Source organism: Oryzias latipes, chromosome 6 (genome assembly GCF_002234675.1).
Source record: "Oryzias latipes chromosome 6, ASM223467v1".
Classification (NCBI taxonomy): Eukaryota; Metazoa; Chordata; class Actinopteri; order Beloniformes; family Adrianichthyidae; genus Oryzias; species Oryzias latipes.
This window is the reverse complement of record NC_019864.2, coordinates 2,165,780-2,184,435: the sequence shown is the minus strand read 5'-3', so window position 1 is coordinate 2,184,435 and position 18,656 is coordinate 2,165,780. Positions and strand designations below refer to the sequence as shown.

Genomic DNA, 18,656 nt, shown 5'->3' with positions numbered 1-18,656 from the left:
TTGGATAGACAGATTTCATGTAGCAAGCTTTCAAGTGGTAGGGGTATGGCCTTCGAATAAGCTCGCTCCGGGTAGGTGAGGAAGGCGAGAGGTCGCCATAGAAACGTTGAGCCAACTCGGACCAATCACTGCGTACTGAGGTTGTCTGGCTTCAACATTCCGTAATGCGGAAAGATTGCGACTGAATTGAATTAATTTGGTCCAAGCCAGAAGTAAGTCGTTTTCTAAGGATGATGTCACACTCACTTGCTCCAGTTCTCACATTAACAGACACTGCTCATAACCTTAAGCCATTACACAACAAATAAAAAAAGCTTCAAAGGTAAATACATCCAACAAAGCCTAAAAATATATAAAAACTGCAGTATGTGTATGGCTGTTAATGTCTCACTACCCTGGTTTGGGTCTCATATATACTTGTGTCGCAGAGCAACTTTGTGTAGTTTTCAATGTCCAACTCTGCGTCTATTATTTGTTGTAACCAGTACCCTTTTTTCATTATTATTATTATTATTATTATTATTATTATTTCCTCCTTTGGTGTTTGTGTTTTGTTTCATGTCAGACTGTTTCAGTGTTGTTCTTGTATCAGATAATGGAAAAGAAAAGTAATAAAAAGTGAGTTTCGAAAAAACAAACAAAAGAAAAACTGGAGTTTAGGGATATATTGAAGACTTGTTAAATATACGTCTGCTTGGTTGAGAGGGTACAGGGGTTAAAAATCCATGACTGCTCGTTTTGACAAACGGTTTTGTCAGCTGTTGAAATCAGACCTTGAGCTGCAGATATACTGTTTCCCATCACTAAAACGATGCTTTTATCCTGTGGCAGCTTCAACCATCGTGCACAACAAAGAAGTGGCTGAACAGAGTCTGGAGGAAGGAGAGTCGGAAGAGAACAGAGGGACAGGAGAGGTGGAGGACATGGGTCTGGGCTGGATGGAAGACTGCCGCACAGCTCTGGAGCGCCATGCTTCTGAGCCCTCGGTTCTGGTCAGGCTAACATCCTCTAGCTATGAATTTGATTGATAACATTTCTATTCAGCTGCCCCTTCTGCTGCTTCAGGAAGCTGCATGCTGGGCCATTCATCACCTGCTCCTGCACAGAGCTTCTGTCAGCCAATCAGAGGACAAGCTGGATGACAGGTGCACAGAGAAGCATAGACGTTGACCACTTTGTCAAAACCGTTGACTGTATATGAGAACTGGAGCCAGTGAGTGTAGGAAAAATGGCTTACTTCTGGCTCCAACCAAATGAAGTCAATTCAGTCGCCATTTTTTCGTGATACGGACGCCGCCATGTTGGAGCCAGATATCATGAGTTAGCTAGAGGTTGGTCAGAGTCGGTCCAACTCATTGTTTCTATAGTAACCACTCTTGGCAGTCAAGAGTGAGCTTGTTGGAAGGCCACACCCCTACAACTCGAAAGAGGGCTACACTAAATCTGTCAAATGGTTCAAACACTCGACGTGACAGCACTTATTTTATTTAGGCACCTGATCGGCCGGTTTATAACTTGAGTAACTTGCATTACAGAACAAAATGACACAAATGGATTAGTAAGAACATGTAAAAAAAGACTAATTATTCTGACCAATAGAATGACTGAGTAACAGCTGTTTGTTTCTCTAAAGAAGTCTGTGGGATTTTGGCTTCTTGGAACCTTTTTGTTTGGAATGCGGGGGAAAGGGGTCACTCAGGGGTCACTCAGTCCAGTTCTCATATACAGTCAACCATCAAAGCACAAAGTTGACCATGTTTGATTGCTAAAAAAAGACATGTTTGTCTTTCAAGGACGCCTGTTCACAGACAGCTGATGGCAGCCATGTTGTTTCATTCATCCTCTCCCAGAGTGTTTATAGCTGCTGCCAGCGCTCTCGCCACGCTGGTCTCAAACAACAGTGAGTTCCCTGTGGTACATAGTCCCCCTCAGGCTGCAGGGGTAAAACATAAATAGAATTGTTCTGTCACTCTTGCATGTTTCTGATTTTATGCTTTAATGGAGGCGTAGCAACACAATGAGGAGGTTTTCTTTGAATAGAGCTGCATCGAACAAACACGAAGCCACAAACTTAAGAAGGGTCACTCTAGTGCAGGGTGTCACACTCAAATTCACAGTGGGCCAACAGTGAGCAGTAAAGTTAAGTCATGGGCCAAACTCAACATTTATTGAAAAAGTAACTGCAACTGATATGTAATCAGTTTAACCTTTTCATATAGTGTCGTCTTATGTTGTATTCTTTCGTTATAGCCACGTTAGCTCGGCACACAAGACAAACAGGTCTGTCCTTTATATTCATGAACAGATCATCATCTGCCTTCCACCCGTCTTAAAAGCTCCTGTTGTCCATCTTTCATTTGGCCATTTTTGTGGAGAGTGAAATTAATTTGTCTGATGTGACTGGAGCGTGGCTGTCAACGACTGTCAACAGAAAAAAGGAGCGCTTGCCGGTTTTGATAACCTGTCAACATACTAGCAAAGCATTGTGGGATTTGTAGGATGAGCAGTACAGAATATACCGCGGGCCAGCTCTAATATGATCTTGTGGGCTGATTATATGAGTTTGACCCATGTGCTGTGAAGGATCTCTGAGTGATATCACTGTCCTGAATCTCATCTTCTGCTGCATTTGCTGTTGTCTCAGATCATTTCTGCTTTGCTTGCAGGTAGAATGAGCCCTCTGCTGCTCTCCAGTGGCCTCCATGTTAATTTGGTGGAGACGATGAAGAGACATTTAAATTCAGCTGAAGTTTCCATAGCTGCCTTCAAGCTGTTAAAGCTTCTCTTTCATGGAAGGTTGGAACAAACTCTTTTATTGCTTAATTTAGAAGTTTAAATAAAGGTGGACTCTTATTTCTTAAGGGAAGTGACAGGAAACGGTGAAAATAGCAATAATAATAATAATGTGGTGCAAAAATGTAGGTGTTTTGATTATTGACAATCATGGGGCTTTCAACAGATCATTGAGAATGTCCTCATTTATTAAGAGTATAACGATTCATTTGAACAATTCAATTGAAATCATCATTTGTGGCTGCAGATACGATTCATATTGTTATTTGTTTAACATGATTGATCCAATTGACTGACCTAAAATGGATCCAGGACATCTACCTGCTACTGAACTGCAGGTTGAAGTTTCCTTGTATTTCTTCAAGCTAATCAAGTGTAGATTAAATATTTGTCAAAGTAAACAAGAATGAATGTCAAATCCATTGACATTTTAGTTTCCTCACATTCCATCTGATTCTGTGAAATCACTGTCAATTCTTTTAAAAAATAGAATGAAAATTCTATTTCTTAGCAATGACAGCTGCATGACGAAGTGCTTCTTGTTTTCAAACACTTCAAAAAAAGATTAGCATAGCTTTGACTTCTTTATCTATTTATCTGTGTCGTCTTCTTGCAGCATTTACCGTGAGGAATTCTTGATTTCTGATAAAGGAAGCTTATTTTTGGTTCCCCTGCTGCAGCAACTTAGATTTATTTTTATTTTTAATATTTTTTTTTTAACATGCACAGTGTTCCCTCGTTGGGTTATGTTATAAAAACAACCTGGCATAGGTAAAATCCGCACAGCAGAACTACAGACGTAAAACTCACTTCACTTTTCAGATCGACGTGAACATTTTCACATTGTTCTCTCTTGTTTAGACTCTCAGAGCTCAAACTTTTGTAGAAGAATCAGTCCAGTATTCTAAAATGAAGACAAAGATCTGATCACGATCAAAGATTGATGTAACTCTAGCAAGCTGAAGGCATTCTCTACAGCAGTGCAGAGGACATTGATTGACACGGTCAACAGCCAATCAAAATGCATTACACAGTAAGCTGTTAAAAAAAAAGCCTGCAAATTTGCACAGAAAGAAGTCAGCAAAACAGCAAGACCATGAAAGATGAATATAGAGAGGAAACAGTGTATGTGTGTGCCTAGGACTGTTTAAATCTGAAAGACCGCATGGCCTCAAAGGTTTACTCATGTTTAGAAGCTTGAAAAAATCCAGCTGCTGACCTGAATTTCAAACAGGCTTCTCCCACCTAATGTTTTCTAGTGCATCCGGATGAACTTGGTTCAAATCCCAGCAGGGTCTGCTCTGTGTGAAGCTTGCTTGGCGTGTTCTGCTCGTGCATCCGTGGGCCCTAGAACATGCTTCACAGACTCATTGAGGACTCTAGATTGGTCCTAGGTGTGAATGTGAGTGCTGTTGGTAGTTTGTTATGCCACCCAGGGACCCTGAACAGAAGTAATTGGGTTTAGAAAAACCACCAGCATCTGGTTGACCTTTTTTTTATGTTTGACTTTGGGAGGAATTCAAATTTCAAAACTGTTCCAAACGTTACTTGCGTTGGTTTTGTTAGCTGATGAGCTCTGCACAACATGAACCTTTGAATTGAGCTGCCTGTGTTTTCGTAGGACTGCGAGTCTCGATGAGCTGAACATGGTCATGGGTCAGATCCTCAGCACCATGAGGGAGCACAACTTCCAGCCAGACGTTCAGCTGGAGGCGCTGAAGACCAGTCTGGTCTTCCTTTGTCCAGGTACGACTGAGGGTCACCGTGCAGCCGACAGTTAGGTCCTAAAGTCAACTGCAGAGACATCTGTATGCTACACCCTCAGTCCCCAACTGCCCTTTTTGGTGGATATGGGGTGTCTGCGGACGAAAAACCTGTATGGGGCCCATAGAAGACCTGCATGAAACTGTTCAGTACATGTTTTCATATGGGAATGCTGCGGGCGACAGGTAGTAGTGAACGCTTACACAACAGCCACGGGCAAGTATGGGGGAAGTAGGTGCACACTGTACAAAGACCTTGTTAGTGAGTGTGTGCTCCCTACATGTACTGACCTTTAGAAAGGAGGGCACCTACACATCACCTACGCATCACCTACACATCACCTACTAATCACCAACGCATCACCTACACATCACCTACACATCACCTACGCATCACCTACGCATCACCTACGCATCACCTACGCATCACCTACGCATCACCTACACATCACCTACTAATCACCTACGCATCACCTACACATCACCTACACATCACCTACGCATCACCTACGCATCACCTACGCATCACCTACGCATCACCTACGCATCACCTACGCATCACCTACGCATCACCTACGCATCACCTGCGCATCACCTGCGCATCACCTGCGCATCACCTGCGCATCACCTGCGCATCACCTGCGCATCACCTGCGCATCACCTGCGCATCACCTACGCATCACCTACGCATCACCTCCGCATCACCTCCGCATCACCTCCGCATCACCTCCGCATCACCTACGCATCACCTACGCATCACCTACGCATCACCTACACATCACCTACGCAGCTTGTGCACTGATGGAATTTTATTTAGTGACATTAAAATACAATGAATAGCTAACTTAGCGCCCCACAGTAAATGCTCTGCATTTGTGTGCAGGTCCCCATGGAATCCTCTTTACTGTAGGAAAAAGCCTCTTTGGAGACAGAAATAGAGCGGTAACTTTTTCAGTGCCACACAGGCAGCAACAGCATCACAACAGTGAAAAGGAACTGATTTGTTCTTTGGAGCGAAACATGGAATTCACTTTTCACTAAGAGGCCTTTAAAATACAGAGAACGTTCTCCAACAGATATTTTTTACAAATAGAATGTTTTTCTGGGATTAATTCCTTCTGACTGGTCTTCTCTAAATCAATGTTACAATGTGTTACATTGTCTTGGATAATGTTGAAAATAGACAAGATGACACAATCGTGCCTTATGCTCAGTAGAAGAATGGGGAGCTTGTGCAGCAGCCTTTTGTTATGATTGTTTACAGGGTCCTCAGCATCTGTTCTAATCAGAAGGGTGCGTGGGATTAGATTAGCCTTTGACATCCGAGAAGCCTCTTTTTCTCACATCTTTGTCCTCGCTTCCCCTTTTCTGGTGTGTGCAGACCGGAGTCTGAGGGAGCATGGCATCTCTGTGCAGGATCCAGACATGGCGGACGTGTCTCTGAAAGTGCTGAAAAACCAGCTGGTGGTGGAGGGGGCTCACACTCATTTCCTGGAGGTCCTCAACCGAGTAGGAAAACAAGGACATTCATTTCCATCTTCCTGACTTTATTGCTTAAGATGACATTTTTACATTAACATATATTATGTTGAGAGATGGATGCAGTATAAGATACACTTCCTTAGAGGTAGTGCAGTAGAAATATTGGATTTAAGGAAATCTTTCTCTTGAATATCAATCATAATAGTCTGCCTATTGTTCAAACTGTTTTTGCTAAAAGTACATTTTTCAGTATTGATGTTGAAGACATTTGGTCATTGAAGATCTAGAACTCAGCTTTTTTTCAAGCCTGAAGTTTCACATTGATAAACAGCAACAAATAAACTACTTAACAGTCTATTTCAATGTCTGTTTTCCTTTGAAACCTAACAAAAAATCCCATTATGCTTCGTAGTTCATTAGCTACCCGGCCATACAGAAGAGCGGTTTGAAATTGCTGTCTGCTTTGGGTGACTGCTCGGGTGCAGTGGACCTGTTGTGCCAGCAGGGGGCGATAGACACAGTGCTTCATACACTACAGATGTTCCCAGAGGACAGAGGTATGCAGCTCAGTCTGTTCAGAAACTAAAAGGTCATTTTATGGGGTCAAATCAGGATCGGCTTAAAGTGAAAACAAAATCAAATTTCAAAAAACAAAAAGTCAAATTTATGGAAACATGTTGTGAACTTGAAAGAAATATTGTAAATTTGAAAAAATAACCAAATTTAAAATATACGTTCAGATTTTATATTTGAAAAAATACTACAAAGGTGAATTAAAAAAAACAATTAACTCAAAGCTTGTTTCCAAATGCATCTCCTGCCTCTACAGTACTGATGAAGCTCTCACAAAGTCCCGGACATTGTTTTTCATTGGGTGATAGCTTTAAGTTTATACTGTCAAGTGTCAATTTTGCAAAAAATTAAAAATATGTATTTTAATCTTACCATTTCTTTCTTTAACTTTTATGTATATATATATATATCTTTTATTTAACAATCACCATGTTAGGCTGCCAGGTATTATATCTCTGTGTTAGCTCATTTGTTTTTGTTTTCTTTTTCTTTTATCATGATCCCTCTTTTAATTAACATTTTTTACAAACATTGAGTGCAGTGGCATGCCTGCTACTCCATGTTGGACTTTTTTCCACCACTTTCTGGGTCTAAAGCGGCCTCCGGGTGCGTCGTTTACATGACATGAGGTTTTAATAAACAGGTAATTTCGCCTTTGTAGGATCAATAAAGTTTGATTCCTTTCTATGTTTACAATGTGTACTGTTGGGTTTAAACTTGTTTTCAAATTTTCAGATTTCTTTTCCAAAGATGTCTGTTTTTCCAATTCTCAATCTGATTCACTTGAGCTGATCCTGATTTGACCCCAGAAACACTTTTCTCAATCTCGCAGAGTGGAAATTTTCCGCGTGCATTATTACTTTCATTGTGGAGCTGCAGGGACAGTCTGATGAAAAAAATGCTGCTGGAGTCACTTCTCTTTATTGTTTTTGACCTCCTTTTATCTTTTGGACTGCATCATTATTTGACAGTAACATAAAATGATCATTTTATACCAAAATATTTCCCTCACATGTTCAGTATGGAGTAGCTATAAAGATGAAATGATTCAAGTTCTTTTTGATGAATTTGATAGAAGAGTTTCCATTTTTCCTTAGAGATACACTACTGGGGTCTGGCCCTGCTTAACTACGTCGTGTTCAAGAAGAAGCTGTCCAGGATGATCCTGCCTGTTCTGGCCTGTGTTGTGCTCACATCGCTGAGTCAGTTCAGACAAGACTCTGAGATGCTGCTGAAGGTGGACCGCACAAATGCCAGCCTGTATCAACAACCACATTCTGTCTCAGTATTTTCACTTTCTTACTTTTACCATATTTTCCGCAGCTAAAAGCCTTAATTTTATCTAAAAAAATGACAGTCCACCTTATAATCCAGAGTTCCTTATAGATGCATTCATTCTGGTTGTTTTTAATAACGTTGAAGCGATTTTGAGAGGTACACGGCCCTCTATCAGAATGTTTAGTTGGGTGTTATTGTGAATACGCTAACACTGCTAACATGTAGCGGTATTAAACTGTTTGTTTTTTACCTGTTACTAATGAGGTTGGGAGTTAGCATACTCACAATAACGTTACAGGCATTGTTAAAAGGCCTATATCATGCTATTCTTGAGCCTTTCTGTCAGCCGGCCACTGCAGCGTGTTTGAGTTTCTCCCACAAAAAACAAACAACATCCAAACTTTTGCAAAGATGGATGTTCATATTGTGGATATAAAATGAAACCATTTTGCTGATCACTTCCAGCTCCATGGAGTACGTGGGTGTGTGTGTTAGCCTGGGGGTGGTGCTGGCAGCGCAGACTCTTCCTGGAAGGGGCTGTTCTCACTTTTTAATGACGTCTCAATGTGAGAAATGCATGAATAGATCAAAATACCACTTTGGAGTTGTTTTTAGTGAGGAATTAACATTATAATACACTTCAAAAAAGTTGATTTTGCATAAAATATCCCCTTGATTATTATTAATACGTCTAGGGCTTTTAACATGGCTATCATGTAGCATGTCACCAACAAGTTTTAGAGTTACCGTGAATGTATTTAATACAGTCTGACTAACTCATTGAGGTATCTTTGACTCTTGTCTTGCTTGTAGTTTGGTGCACCTTTCATATGCCATACGTTCCAAAATAGTATTGACAATGCGCCGTATGATCTCTTGGTCGCCCTTTAGTGCAGAAGATATGGTAAATTATTTCTTTTAAGGTTTTTTTTCTTCTTTTAAAATTTTTCTGAACATTTTTTGTAGTCAGACTTGTTTACATGTCTAAACATGAAAACTCCACCCATCCCAAACTCTAATAATACTTCTTCTAGAAAAATGTTTCAGCCTTAAGCCTTAGGCACAACTACCCTTACAGGTGGATACGGGCTGTCTGCAGTCTGCAGGGCAAATATTGACAAATCTGGATGGTTGTAGACCGCTCGGTGAGCCTGTACAGCCAAAACGTTCATGCACATTTTTTCTATGAGCATACTATGTTCGAAAGGTCGTAGTAAACACTTCAACAAGACACAAGGGCAACCCTTGTGCTATCCTAGGCACTTTAACGTTGGGAGTTGGGTCATCTAGACACACTAGACAGTGCTCTGAACCTTTTTTCTTCAATGATTTGTGATCTTCACTGATGTCCATGGATTACATGAAATCTTTCCACCTTTATCCACCTTTGTCATGGTAGGGAGAACACGTCAATGTAAGGGGGGGGTCATCTGGACCCCATAGGATAGCACAAGGGTAAGTAAGGGTGATTTAGGTGAGACGCAGGCACTGCGTAGGCAGCCTGTGAGTGCTGTTCATGTGATAAGTGTAAAGAAATTACACAATAAGAGTGTAGTTTGTGTGGCCATCCTATGGGCGTCCTGTGGCACCTAGATATCACCTTTACACCACATGAGTGCGGCATTTGCACGTGTTGAGTAAGGGGCCAGTATGACTAGAGTGCAGCGTAAGGTCAGCGTACAGCAGCATCACTGGTACGTCATAAGTGCGTGTAACTTGCATTATTCTACACACACTCCACATTACACTTACCACAATGGTATGTTCCATTGGTACGTGGTGATTCCCTGTAGACGAGCCTGCCGCATTTCTTCTGTGCTGCAGAGTTTTCAGGTGGCTGTCAGGATGCTGGACGCCTGCTCAGATGCTGCTGCTGAGCTGCAAAAACGAGACTTTGACCGAGAGCTTTTCCAACAGCTCAGAAAGGAAACCGATCAGAGCGCCACTCCGGTGAGGGGTTTGTGCATGTGTGGTCATCATGCACAGGAAATTCCTTCTACTGTCATATTCCTCTTTGTTATTCAGCCTTTCTGTGCCTCCTAAGCTTAGTCTTCATTCCAAAGTGCTAAACTCCTGGCTCTGTTTTCTGTTGCTGCTTCAGCTGTGGAAGTCGGTGTGTTTGGCTCTGTCCAAGATGTGGAGCAACCCTGAGCTTCACTACAGCATGCTGGAAAAAGCCTGCATGGACGGAGACACAGTGATGGCCGAGTGTCTGATTGAGATGGGCGCTGATATCAACAAGAAGAGCAAAGGCGAGTCTCTCATTTACCAGGTGAGAGGCCAAAACAGTCATGATCTGCTAGCTGTTCTCTTTCCTAATAGTTTGACAAATATTTGCAGGGTTTGTGGACGTTTTAGTGAAATGACAGGGTAGTGACCGCATGGGTTCAGAACCAGAAACAATCAACACTTTAAACCTTCTGGTTTCTGGTAAGATGACAAAGAGATTTGAGTCAGGTTATAGTAGCACAAAGTTTATTGTTCTGAGAATCCTGTTCTCACAACAAAGTTTTCAGAGTACAATTTGCTTCCATTCAAGCAACAATTCAAAAGTTAATACTAAATCAGTGAAGTCCTTTTGAAACCACTCTGGCATAACCAAACACCTGACCTTCTGGAAGAAAGCTGAAACTTGGGACAAACCACCCCAAAAGTTGTTAAAAACTTCCCCTAGTAAGACTGCTCTATAGCTGAGTACTCCATAGTTCATAAAACGGCTATGGTTGTGTCCAGGATTCCTTCACTACTTGCTACATACTGAACTATATAAGCAATTAGGAAAAGCCGGTGTGCATGGAAGCTCATATAGATATAGACCACTTTGGTCTTCATCATGGTGGAGAGTTTACACTTTGACTGTTGAAGGGTGTGGACTGGTGTCTTTTATACAGATAACCAGTTCAAACAGGTGAGATCAGTACAGGTAACCAGAGGAAGATAGAAGAAAGAAACAGGTCTGTTAGGGACACAATTCTTGCTTGTTTGTAGGAGATGTATATTTTTGTTTTCACCATTTTACAAATTATTTATCAATTATACAAAGTGGTTTCACTGGAAGTCTTTTGTCACGCTCTGTCTCTTAGGACCCAACCCATATTTAAGCTTTTTACTTTGCACAATCTGTAGCTGGAAATCCTTTGTTGCGCCCTGATCATCCAAATACAGACATGAAAAGTGTTTGGGGAGCTAGACTTTAGTCATTAAGTGGGACCTCAATAGAATGGAGACTAACTTGGTTGCGTAACAAGCCAGCCAGCGGCCATTTGGTGAACTAACACTAACATGGATGAATCTGCAGGTTTGTGAGAGGGGCGGACCTTTGGAACTGGTGGAGCTCCTGCTCAGCCATGGTGCCCATGAGCAGCACGTCCGCAGGGCGCTGGCTGTGAGCGTGAAGAGGGCCGACAGCTCCACAGTCATCCAGCTGCTGGGCCGTCTGGGTTTGGATGTTAATAACGGTGCCCTTTGTCTGGGCGGCCTCAGGCTGGGTCGACTAGAAGCTGCATGGCTGAGCCCCCTGCTGGCAGACAGAGGCAGAAGCTTCAGTCTACGCAGCAACAACAGTGAGGACTGGAGTTTACTGTTTTTGTTTCTTTGAAAACAGTTTTTAGTTTTTGGACAAATCGATTCAGTCTGTCACCTCGGAATCTCTGACTATCCGCTTTGTTGTTGATTGTCTGTCTTTTAGGTAAAGGCATGGGTTTGGCAAGGGTTATTCAGTCTTTCCAGAGATCTAAGAGGCTCAGCAGACTCATGTCTGACCAGTGTCTGACCTCTGGTTACATCTCTGACGAGAGTGATGACTCCAGCTTCAGCCCCGTGTCCCCGGAGGACTGCTTGTTTGATAACATTGACCCGGAGAGTGATGGTAAGCAGCGCTGAAATGAGTCAAAGGAAGCTGAAAAGCAAACCTTATAAATGCTGTGAAAAGGAGCCAGTTTAGCTCGTGCTGGTTTGCGGCGCCTTCCGTCCGTGAAACCCGGGTTCGACTCCGGGCTGCTCCCTGTTCCCTTCTCTACCTCTGCCGGTTCCAAGCCCGGTTTGAGAAGGTTGTGTCAGGAAGGGCATCCGGCGTAAAACATTGCCAAATTTACCATGCGACTCGTTCGCTGTGGCGACCCCTGATGGGAGAAGCCGAAAGTGGAAGATAAATGCTGTGAAAAGCAAAGACTTCTCAGTGTTGTCCTTTTCCCCCCAGAAAGCTCTGCCCAGCTTACATGTTATGTGTTAGGGACATAATCTTAGGAAGCAATCAGGATATGGGTTTAAATTAGACCCATCCATCCATCTATCATCAGGATCACTAGCTGCTGGAGCCAACCCAGCTACTGTTGGGACACAGCGGGATCCACCCTGAACAGGTCGCCAGTCTGTTGCAGGGCCACAGTTTAGACAACATGTCTTTAAAACTAGCTTTAAAATGACCTATTCTCATTGCACAGTTACTCTCATGTTTAAACATGTTTAGAAAAAGTCATTTTTAAGACTCCTTTACTGATTTTAGTTCAAACTGACAGCAGGTTTAAGTTTTTGATCCATCAGGCTTAGATCCTCAACATGTAGTCATCTTTTTCCAAATGTTAAAAACCCATCATAAGGCCTGTTAATGGTCATATCAAAGACCCACTCCAATACAAATGGAGTTTTTAGTGTTTTTGACATGTTCTTGTAGCATTTTTCCCAATGATGGAGAACATATATGAAGAAAATTAAGCTTAAAACTGCATTTCCGACTATTTCTATGATTCAAATTGTCGTGAAAGAGAAGCAGACAAAAGAATGCAGTTTGAAAAGGATCGTATTTGTTACGTAGAAACTAAAAGTGGTGCTAAAAACAGCATAATCATAATTATCAGACCACTGGGAATGCTTATACAATAGATCAGGAGATGATCAGAGTGAGACTGTGATCAGGAGATTCCAATGTTTTCCCTTTTGTGTCAGTACTCATTAATGATGGAGATTAGGGTGTTTGTAAAGCATCTCTAACACACTGGGTTTGCAAGAGTTGCAGCTTCAAAGGAGAATTATTGGTTGTTTGTCGCGTAGAATGATATTTTGTTGCAGGATTTAAATGCTCCACATCAGTGAAATCATTCAAACTTCCACTTTTACAACATTGGAGATACTTGTGTGGAAGTGAAGTTTCACCCTTCTTCCACACTTACTTGAGTAAAGATGCACTTGAATGTTTTTGCGTTTTTATGCCAGTGGAAAACTTGATGGATCTCTCTCTTTTTTTATTATCCTCTATGGTTAACATACAGAGATTTAAACAAATCATTTTTTCTCCTTTTATTAGGAAGTGACTCCCTATCACCTGCTCCTGCTCCAAGGTCATGTAATCATTCATCAGAGGAGCTGAGGGGGGGGCCTGTCAAGAGGAAGCAGGGACGTCGAAGACATGCCAGCGCAGAGGTGAAAGCTCAGTGGGATTCTAGGTCTTTGATGTTTGAAAATAGACTTTTATTTTCCTTTTTCTCAACATTTGAATCTCGTTTTATGACCACTGGTCATGTTGTTCAGATTGGGTTCTGTTAACTTGTCGTTCTGCGTTTTGGTGCGACCAGAGCGCTCAAACGGAGCATGAAAGCAGCGAGCTCACCCACAGGAGGTATGGCAGGTCTGGATCCAGCCAGAAAGGTAACTTTGGATTCATTTACCGTTTTTAAGGATCAGAATATTTCTTCCTTTATTTTCAATTTCAAATGTTATATAACTCTTTCTGTTCCTTCTGAACAAAAAGAGGGACATGTTGATTTAGTAGTTTATGTCTTTTTATCGTTATTTTTAACTTGCTACAACAGTTCTATAAAGCGATGTTGGTTTGTTGAAGTCGCCAGGTCTTCCATTACTGTTTGCTGCAGCAATCCAAATTCTGTAAATTCTGTTCTTTTGAACATCTTGATAAACCTTTTTAGCAGCATCAGTCCTCCAGATCCAGAGGAAGTGCAGTAACTCTCATGGTGTCCTGCTGTTACTCTCTCAGTTTGGGGATCTGGTGAGAGTTCTGCTGTTCTGCTCAAAGAGAGGGAGCGGATCCGCCTGCTGGACCTGACAGGGAATGAGCTGGACTCTCTGTCCTGTCTGGCAGAGGACAGCTTCGTCCAGCAGCAGCTGGGGTTTCTTCTCCGCCTGGACCTCTGTCACAACAATCTGACAGAATTTCCCTCCACCATCTGCCAAGTAAAGCGGCCAGTGTGAACACAGTCACTGCCAGGTCAAAACCAGGGGAAGCAGAGCCTTTCAAAACCCTGCTTTTCTTGGTGATTCCATGCAGAATTTGAGGAGTCTGACCCGACTGGACTTGCAGGGGAACCAGTTGAAGTCGCTGCCGGAGGGGCTGCTGGCTCTGCCCTCTTTGAGCACGCTCAACGTCTCTCGCAACTGCATCGGCCCCACGCTCAGCTTTGACCCCGCCGTCACCTGTCCGGCTCTGAAGCACCTCAACCTCTCTTTTAACAAGATCTCCACGTTCCCTCACCAGCTGGGCTGCAGCATGCAGAAGCTGGAGGAGCTGTTTCTGGAAGGGTAGGCCTTTTTGTTTTTAACACAATGGAAAACTCACTCTGAAAGTACAGATTTCAAAATGGTCCTGTTTGGTTGAAACTGAGTATTTTTGTTATAAGAAAGCACCAGAAATGGATTTAATTGGAATTGATTTGATTGATTGATTTCAAGAATTGTAGTCAAAGCAATAAAGAATGCACACAGATTTATCAAACTCATTACAAAAATGATAAAAATGCATAGATTAAAAAAAATAATAATTATTACAGATGTTTTAAGGCTGTGAAACCCAGAACTTTTATACTTTTCTCATGTTTCAACTCTCAAAGTTCAAATCTTCATAGAAAATTAAGTCCAGTTATTGGTTAAAAACAGAGATCTGGGGCGCTAGCGAGCAGGCAATGGAGTAGGTCGCATGTTTAGCGTGCTCTGCATAAATTAGCAAAAAAAGCCATAATACTCTAAAAAGTGCCAAGAAAACTCGTGCGGCTTAGCAACCTATCTTCTTTCCTCATCGCCTGGATTTTATTCTACAAGCTGAAATGGCAAGTAGTCTCCGCAAATATAAATATACGGGCAAAGCTGCTGCCTCTGCTAGCAAAGCGTGCTCAGACTCAGCTAGCTCCACACTTAGCACACCACCTGAAGAGCTAGGAGCACCAATGGAGCCGTGTGAACTGTCTGAGACGGGACTTCTAGATCTGAAGAGCGACATACTGGCCTCGATCAAATCAGAAATAACCCAGCTCTTCCAGACGGAGCTCGCAAAAGTGATAGCGAAGGAGTTCGGGGAGGTGAAAATGGAGATGCAAGCGGTCCGAACAGAGTTGGCCAACAACACCGCCACAGTGCGGTCAGAGTTGAAAGCAATTCAATCTACTGTGTCAGAGATGGAGCGAGGACTTTCAGGGTGTTCAGATGACATAACAACTTTACAAAAATCTGTCCAGCAGCTGGAAAAACACATGTCGATCCTCCAAGGAAAGTGTGTGGATATGGAAGGACGCATGCGGAGATCAAACATTCGCATATTGAATGTACCCGAGGAAGTTCCGACCACACCCGATTCAATCTCCAAACTACTCAAAGAGGTGTTGAAAATCAATAAAGAAGTGCTGATTGACAGATGCCACCGCGCTCTACAGACGAGACAAGCAGATGGGAAAGCCAGAGCGATCATCGCGAAGATGCACTACGATCAGGATTACACTGAGATCTTCCGCCGTGCCCGAGCTGCAGGTCCTCTCCTCTACAAAGGTGCCACCATCCTCATTTTTCCCGATTATCCACCGAGTGTAGCCAGCGCCAGGGCGGCCTTCAATGAGGTAAAAAAGCTTCTGCGTGGACGGGAGAACGTGCGTTATGGGCTGCTTCACCCGGCACAGCTGCGGATTACACACAATGGAATTGAAAAACGATTTAAGGATGCAGCACAAGCCATGACGTATGTGAAGGGAAATATTCTTTGAGGAGTGATCATTTTTTACTTTTTTCTCTTCCTTTTTTTTTCCTCTATTTTTTACTCATCTACGTTATTCCTGTGGGGTTTTTTTTGTCACACCGGGAGACTGACGGAAATGCTCATCTGTCACACACAAATCATACTTCCACTCTATATGACTACTAAAAGGATGGTAATCTGAATAAATAGGTAAACTATGATCGGAATGAACCATACCTTTTCCTCCCTTTTTTTATTATTAAACTTTTTTTAATTCAATATATATATATATATATATATATATATATATATATATATATATATATATATATATATATATATATATATATATATATATATATATATATATATTTATATATATATTTTTTTTTTTTTTTTTGTGTGTGACCTCTTCACCTGCACCATTTTTGGACATTTAATCTGAATGTCAGATGTTAAAAGGCTTTTTGGTATTTCTACTCTTAAATATTTTTGCAGAGCAAACTGGACGCTAGAGTTCTAACAAGCACATAATGTGTGGATTTTGTTGTAAGAGGGTTGTTTATGATCACCATGTTCTTGTTGGTGATGGGTGGGGTGGGTTACCTGTTGCACCTAAAGTTATTTTATTTTCATCTGTTGCATCTATTTCTGTTAAAGTGATGAGATCTCATGTCTTACAGGTTGTATTTACTTGCCCAGATTAATACCTTAAAAATACTGTTTTTCATAGCCAATGGCTAGTCAGTTATTCAATAATCAGTATGGCTGTTGCCCAGTTAATTTTGTTAGCTGGAATGTCAAATCACTAAATCATCCATTAAAACGTAGGAAGGTGCTCTCACATTTGGAGCAGCTGAATACTGACATTGCCTTCCTCCAAGAAACTCATCTAAACACCTTTGATCACTCCAGACTTAGAGGGGGATGGGTGGGACATATTTTTCATTCTACCTTTCATTCTAAATCCAGAGGTACAGCCATTCTCATTAAAAAATCAATTTCTTTTAACATGACAAAAGTAGAAGCTGACCCGTCTGGAAGATATATAATAGTAGTGGGAAGATTGAATAATACTCCTGTTATACTGGCAAACATATATGCTCCTAATTGGGACAATGGTGTTTTTTTTACTGAAATTTTTTCCCGAATACCAAACATAGATTCGCACCATCTCATCCTCGGAGGTGATATAAATTGTGTACTAACTCCTTCCCTTGACCGTAGTTCGCCTAAATCCACACAACCATCACAGGCATCACAAGTGATCAACCAGCTTCTTAAAACATATGGAATGTTTGATGTCTGGAGATTCCGGAATCCCAATAGCAGAAGTTACTCTTTCTACTCACCAGTACACAAAACTTTCTCACGAATTGATTATTTTTTCCTTGATAGCAACCTACTTTCTCTAGTCAATAAGTGTGAATATCAAGCAATAGTTATATCTGACCATGCACCATTGTTAATGTCATTGAAAATGCCAAGTCCAGGTAATAAATATCGACCATGGCGATTTAATACTCTACTGCTTTCAGATAGAGAGTTTGTTAAATTTATTTCAAAGGAAATAAAGGAATATATCACACGTAATAGCACCCCTGGAATGTCCTCTAGCTTAATTTGGGAATCATTAAAAGCATACCTTAGAGGCCAAATTATATCTTATAGTGCTAGAACGAAAAGACTTCTAACTGAAAAGATTAAGAGGATTGAAAATGATATTCTCCAATTAGATCAGGGGTGGGCAATTCCAGGCCTCGAGGGCCGGTGTGTCTGCATGATTTCCAGATAGTCTTGCCCTACTCATGGCTGATTACCTGGTTCAGGTGTGTCCAGCCAATAATCTTGCCCTACTCATGGCTGATTACCTGGTTCAGGTGTGTCCAGCCAATTAGAACATGCTAGAGCAGGGTATGCTGGAAAACATGCAGGAATGCGGCCCTCAGTGCCCACCTCTGAATTAGATGATATGCTAGCTAACTCCCCTTCATCTGACCTGTTCAAAAAGCGCCTAGCTCTTCAGACCGAATATAATCTGTCGACTACACGGCAGATTGAAAATCTTTTAAATAAATGTCGATATAAATCATATGAACATGGGGAAAAGATAGGTAAAACACTCGCCCATCAGCAAGTGGCTCAGGCTATTATAGCCATCAACACTGAACAGAATGTGAAGTTAACTGACCCTTTAGAGATTAATCAAAGGTTTCATACATATTATACACAGTTATACACCTCAGAATCTAAAAAGGATCAAGTACTTTTTGACAAGTTTTTTAGCAAGCTTAATCTGCCTAGAGTAGATGAGGAAGTATCTCAAAATCTGGAGAGACCTTTTAAAACAGAAGATATTCAGAAGGCCATAAATTCTATGCAAAGTGGGAAATCACCAGGACCAGATGGCTTCCCAAGTGAATTTTTCAAAACCTTTGCAAAAGATTTGTCCCCTATATTACTCTCAGTCTATGATGACTCCTCCCTCTCAGGTTCTCTCCCAGAGACTATGAGACAGGCTGTTATCTCTTTGATACATAAAAAAGGTAAAAGTCACTTAGAGTGCAGTTCTTACCGGCCTATCTCGTTATTAAATGTAGATAGTAAAATCTTTGCTAAGATACTAGCACATCGCTTGGAAACTGTTTTGCCCTCTATCGTATCTGATGATCAAACAGGGTTTATCAAAGATCGTCATTCTTTTCATAATGTTCGAAGACTCTTAAATATTCTTCATCATCCCTCTCCACCAGATACATCTGAAATAGTTCTCTCGCTTGATGCTGAGAAAGCGTTCGACCGTGTGGAGTGGGACT

At 41.6% G+C, this 18,656-nt stretch overlaps 1 protein-coding gene across 2 annotated transcripts in view; it reads left to right on the top strand.

Moving 5' to 3' along the window:
- lrrk2 (leucine rich repeat kinase 2) overlaps window positions 1-18,656 on the top strand; it is a 60,394-nt gene that overhangs the window by 13,286 nt on the left and 28,452 nt on the right. For both annotated transcript variants that reach the window (XM_023955457.1, XM_023955455.1), the window contains exons 9-24: window positions 832-992; window positions 1,066-1,145; window positions 1,794-1,900; window positions 2,667-2,796; window positions 4,415-4,539; window positions 5,938-6,065; window positions 6,451-6,595; window positions 7,709-7,848; window positions 9,714-9,839; window positions 9,991-10,161; window positions 11,188-11,452; window positions 11,578-11,757; window positions 13,192-13,307; window positions 13,460-13,532; window positions 13,879-14,075; window positions 14,170-14,420. In XM_023955457.1, coding sequence (XP_023811225.1) covers window positions 832-992; window positions 1,066-1,145; window positions 1,794-1,900; window positions 2,667-2,796; window positions 4,415-4,539; window positions 5,938-6,065; window positions 6,451-6,595; window positions 7,709-7,848; window positions 9,714-9,839; window positions 9,991-10,161; window positions 11,188-11,452; window positions 11,578-11,757; window positions 13,192-13,307; window positions 13,460-13,532; window positions 13,879-14,075; window positions 14,170-14,420 — 2,395 coding nt within the window. The remainder of the gene's footprint in view (window positions 1-831; window positions 993-1,065; window positions 1,146-1,793; window positions 1,901-2,666; window positions 2,797-4,414; window positions 4,540-5,937; window positions 6,066-6,450; window positions 6,596-7,708; window positions 7,849-9,713; window positions 9,840-9,990; window positions 10,162-11,187; window positions 11,453-11,577; window positions 11,758-13,191; window positions 13,308-13,459; window positions 13,533-13,878; window positions 14,076-14,169; window positions 14,421-18,656) is intronic.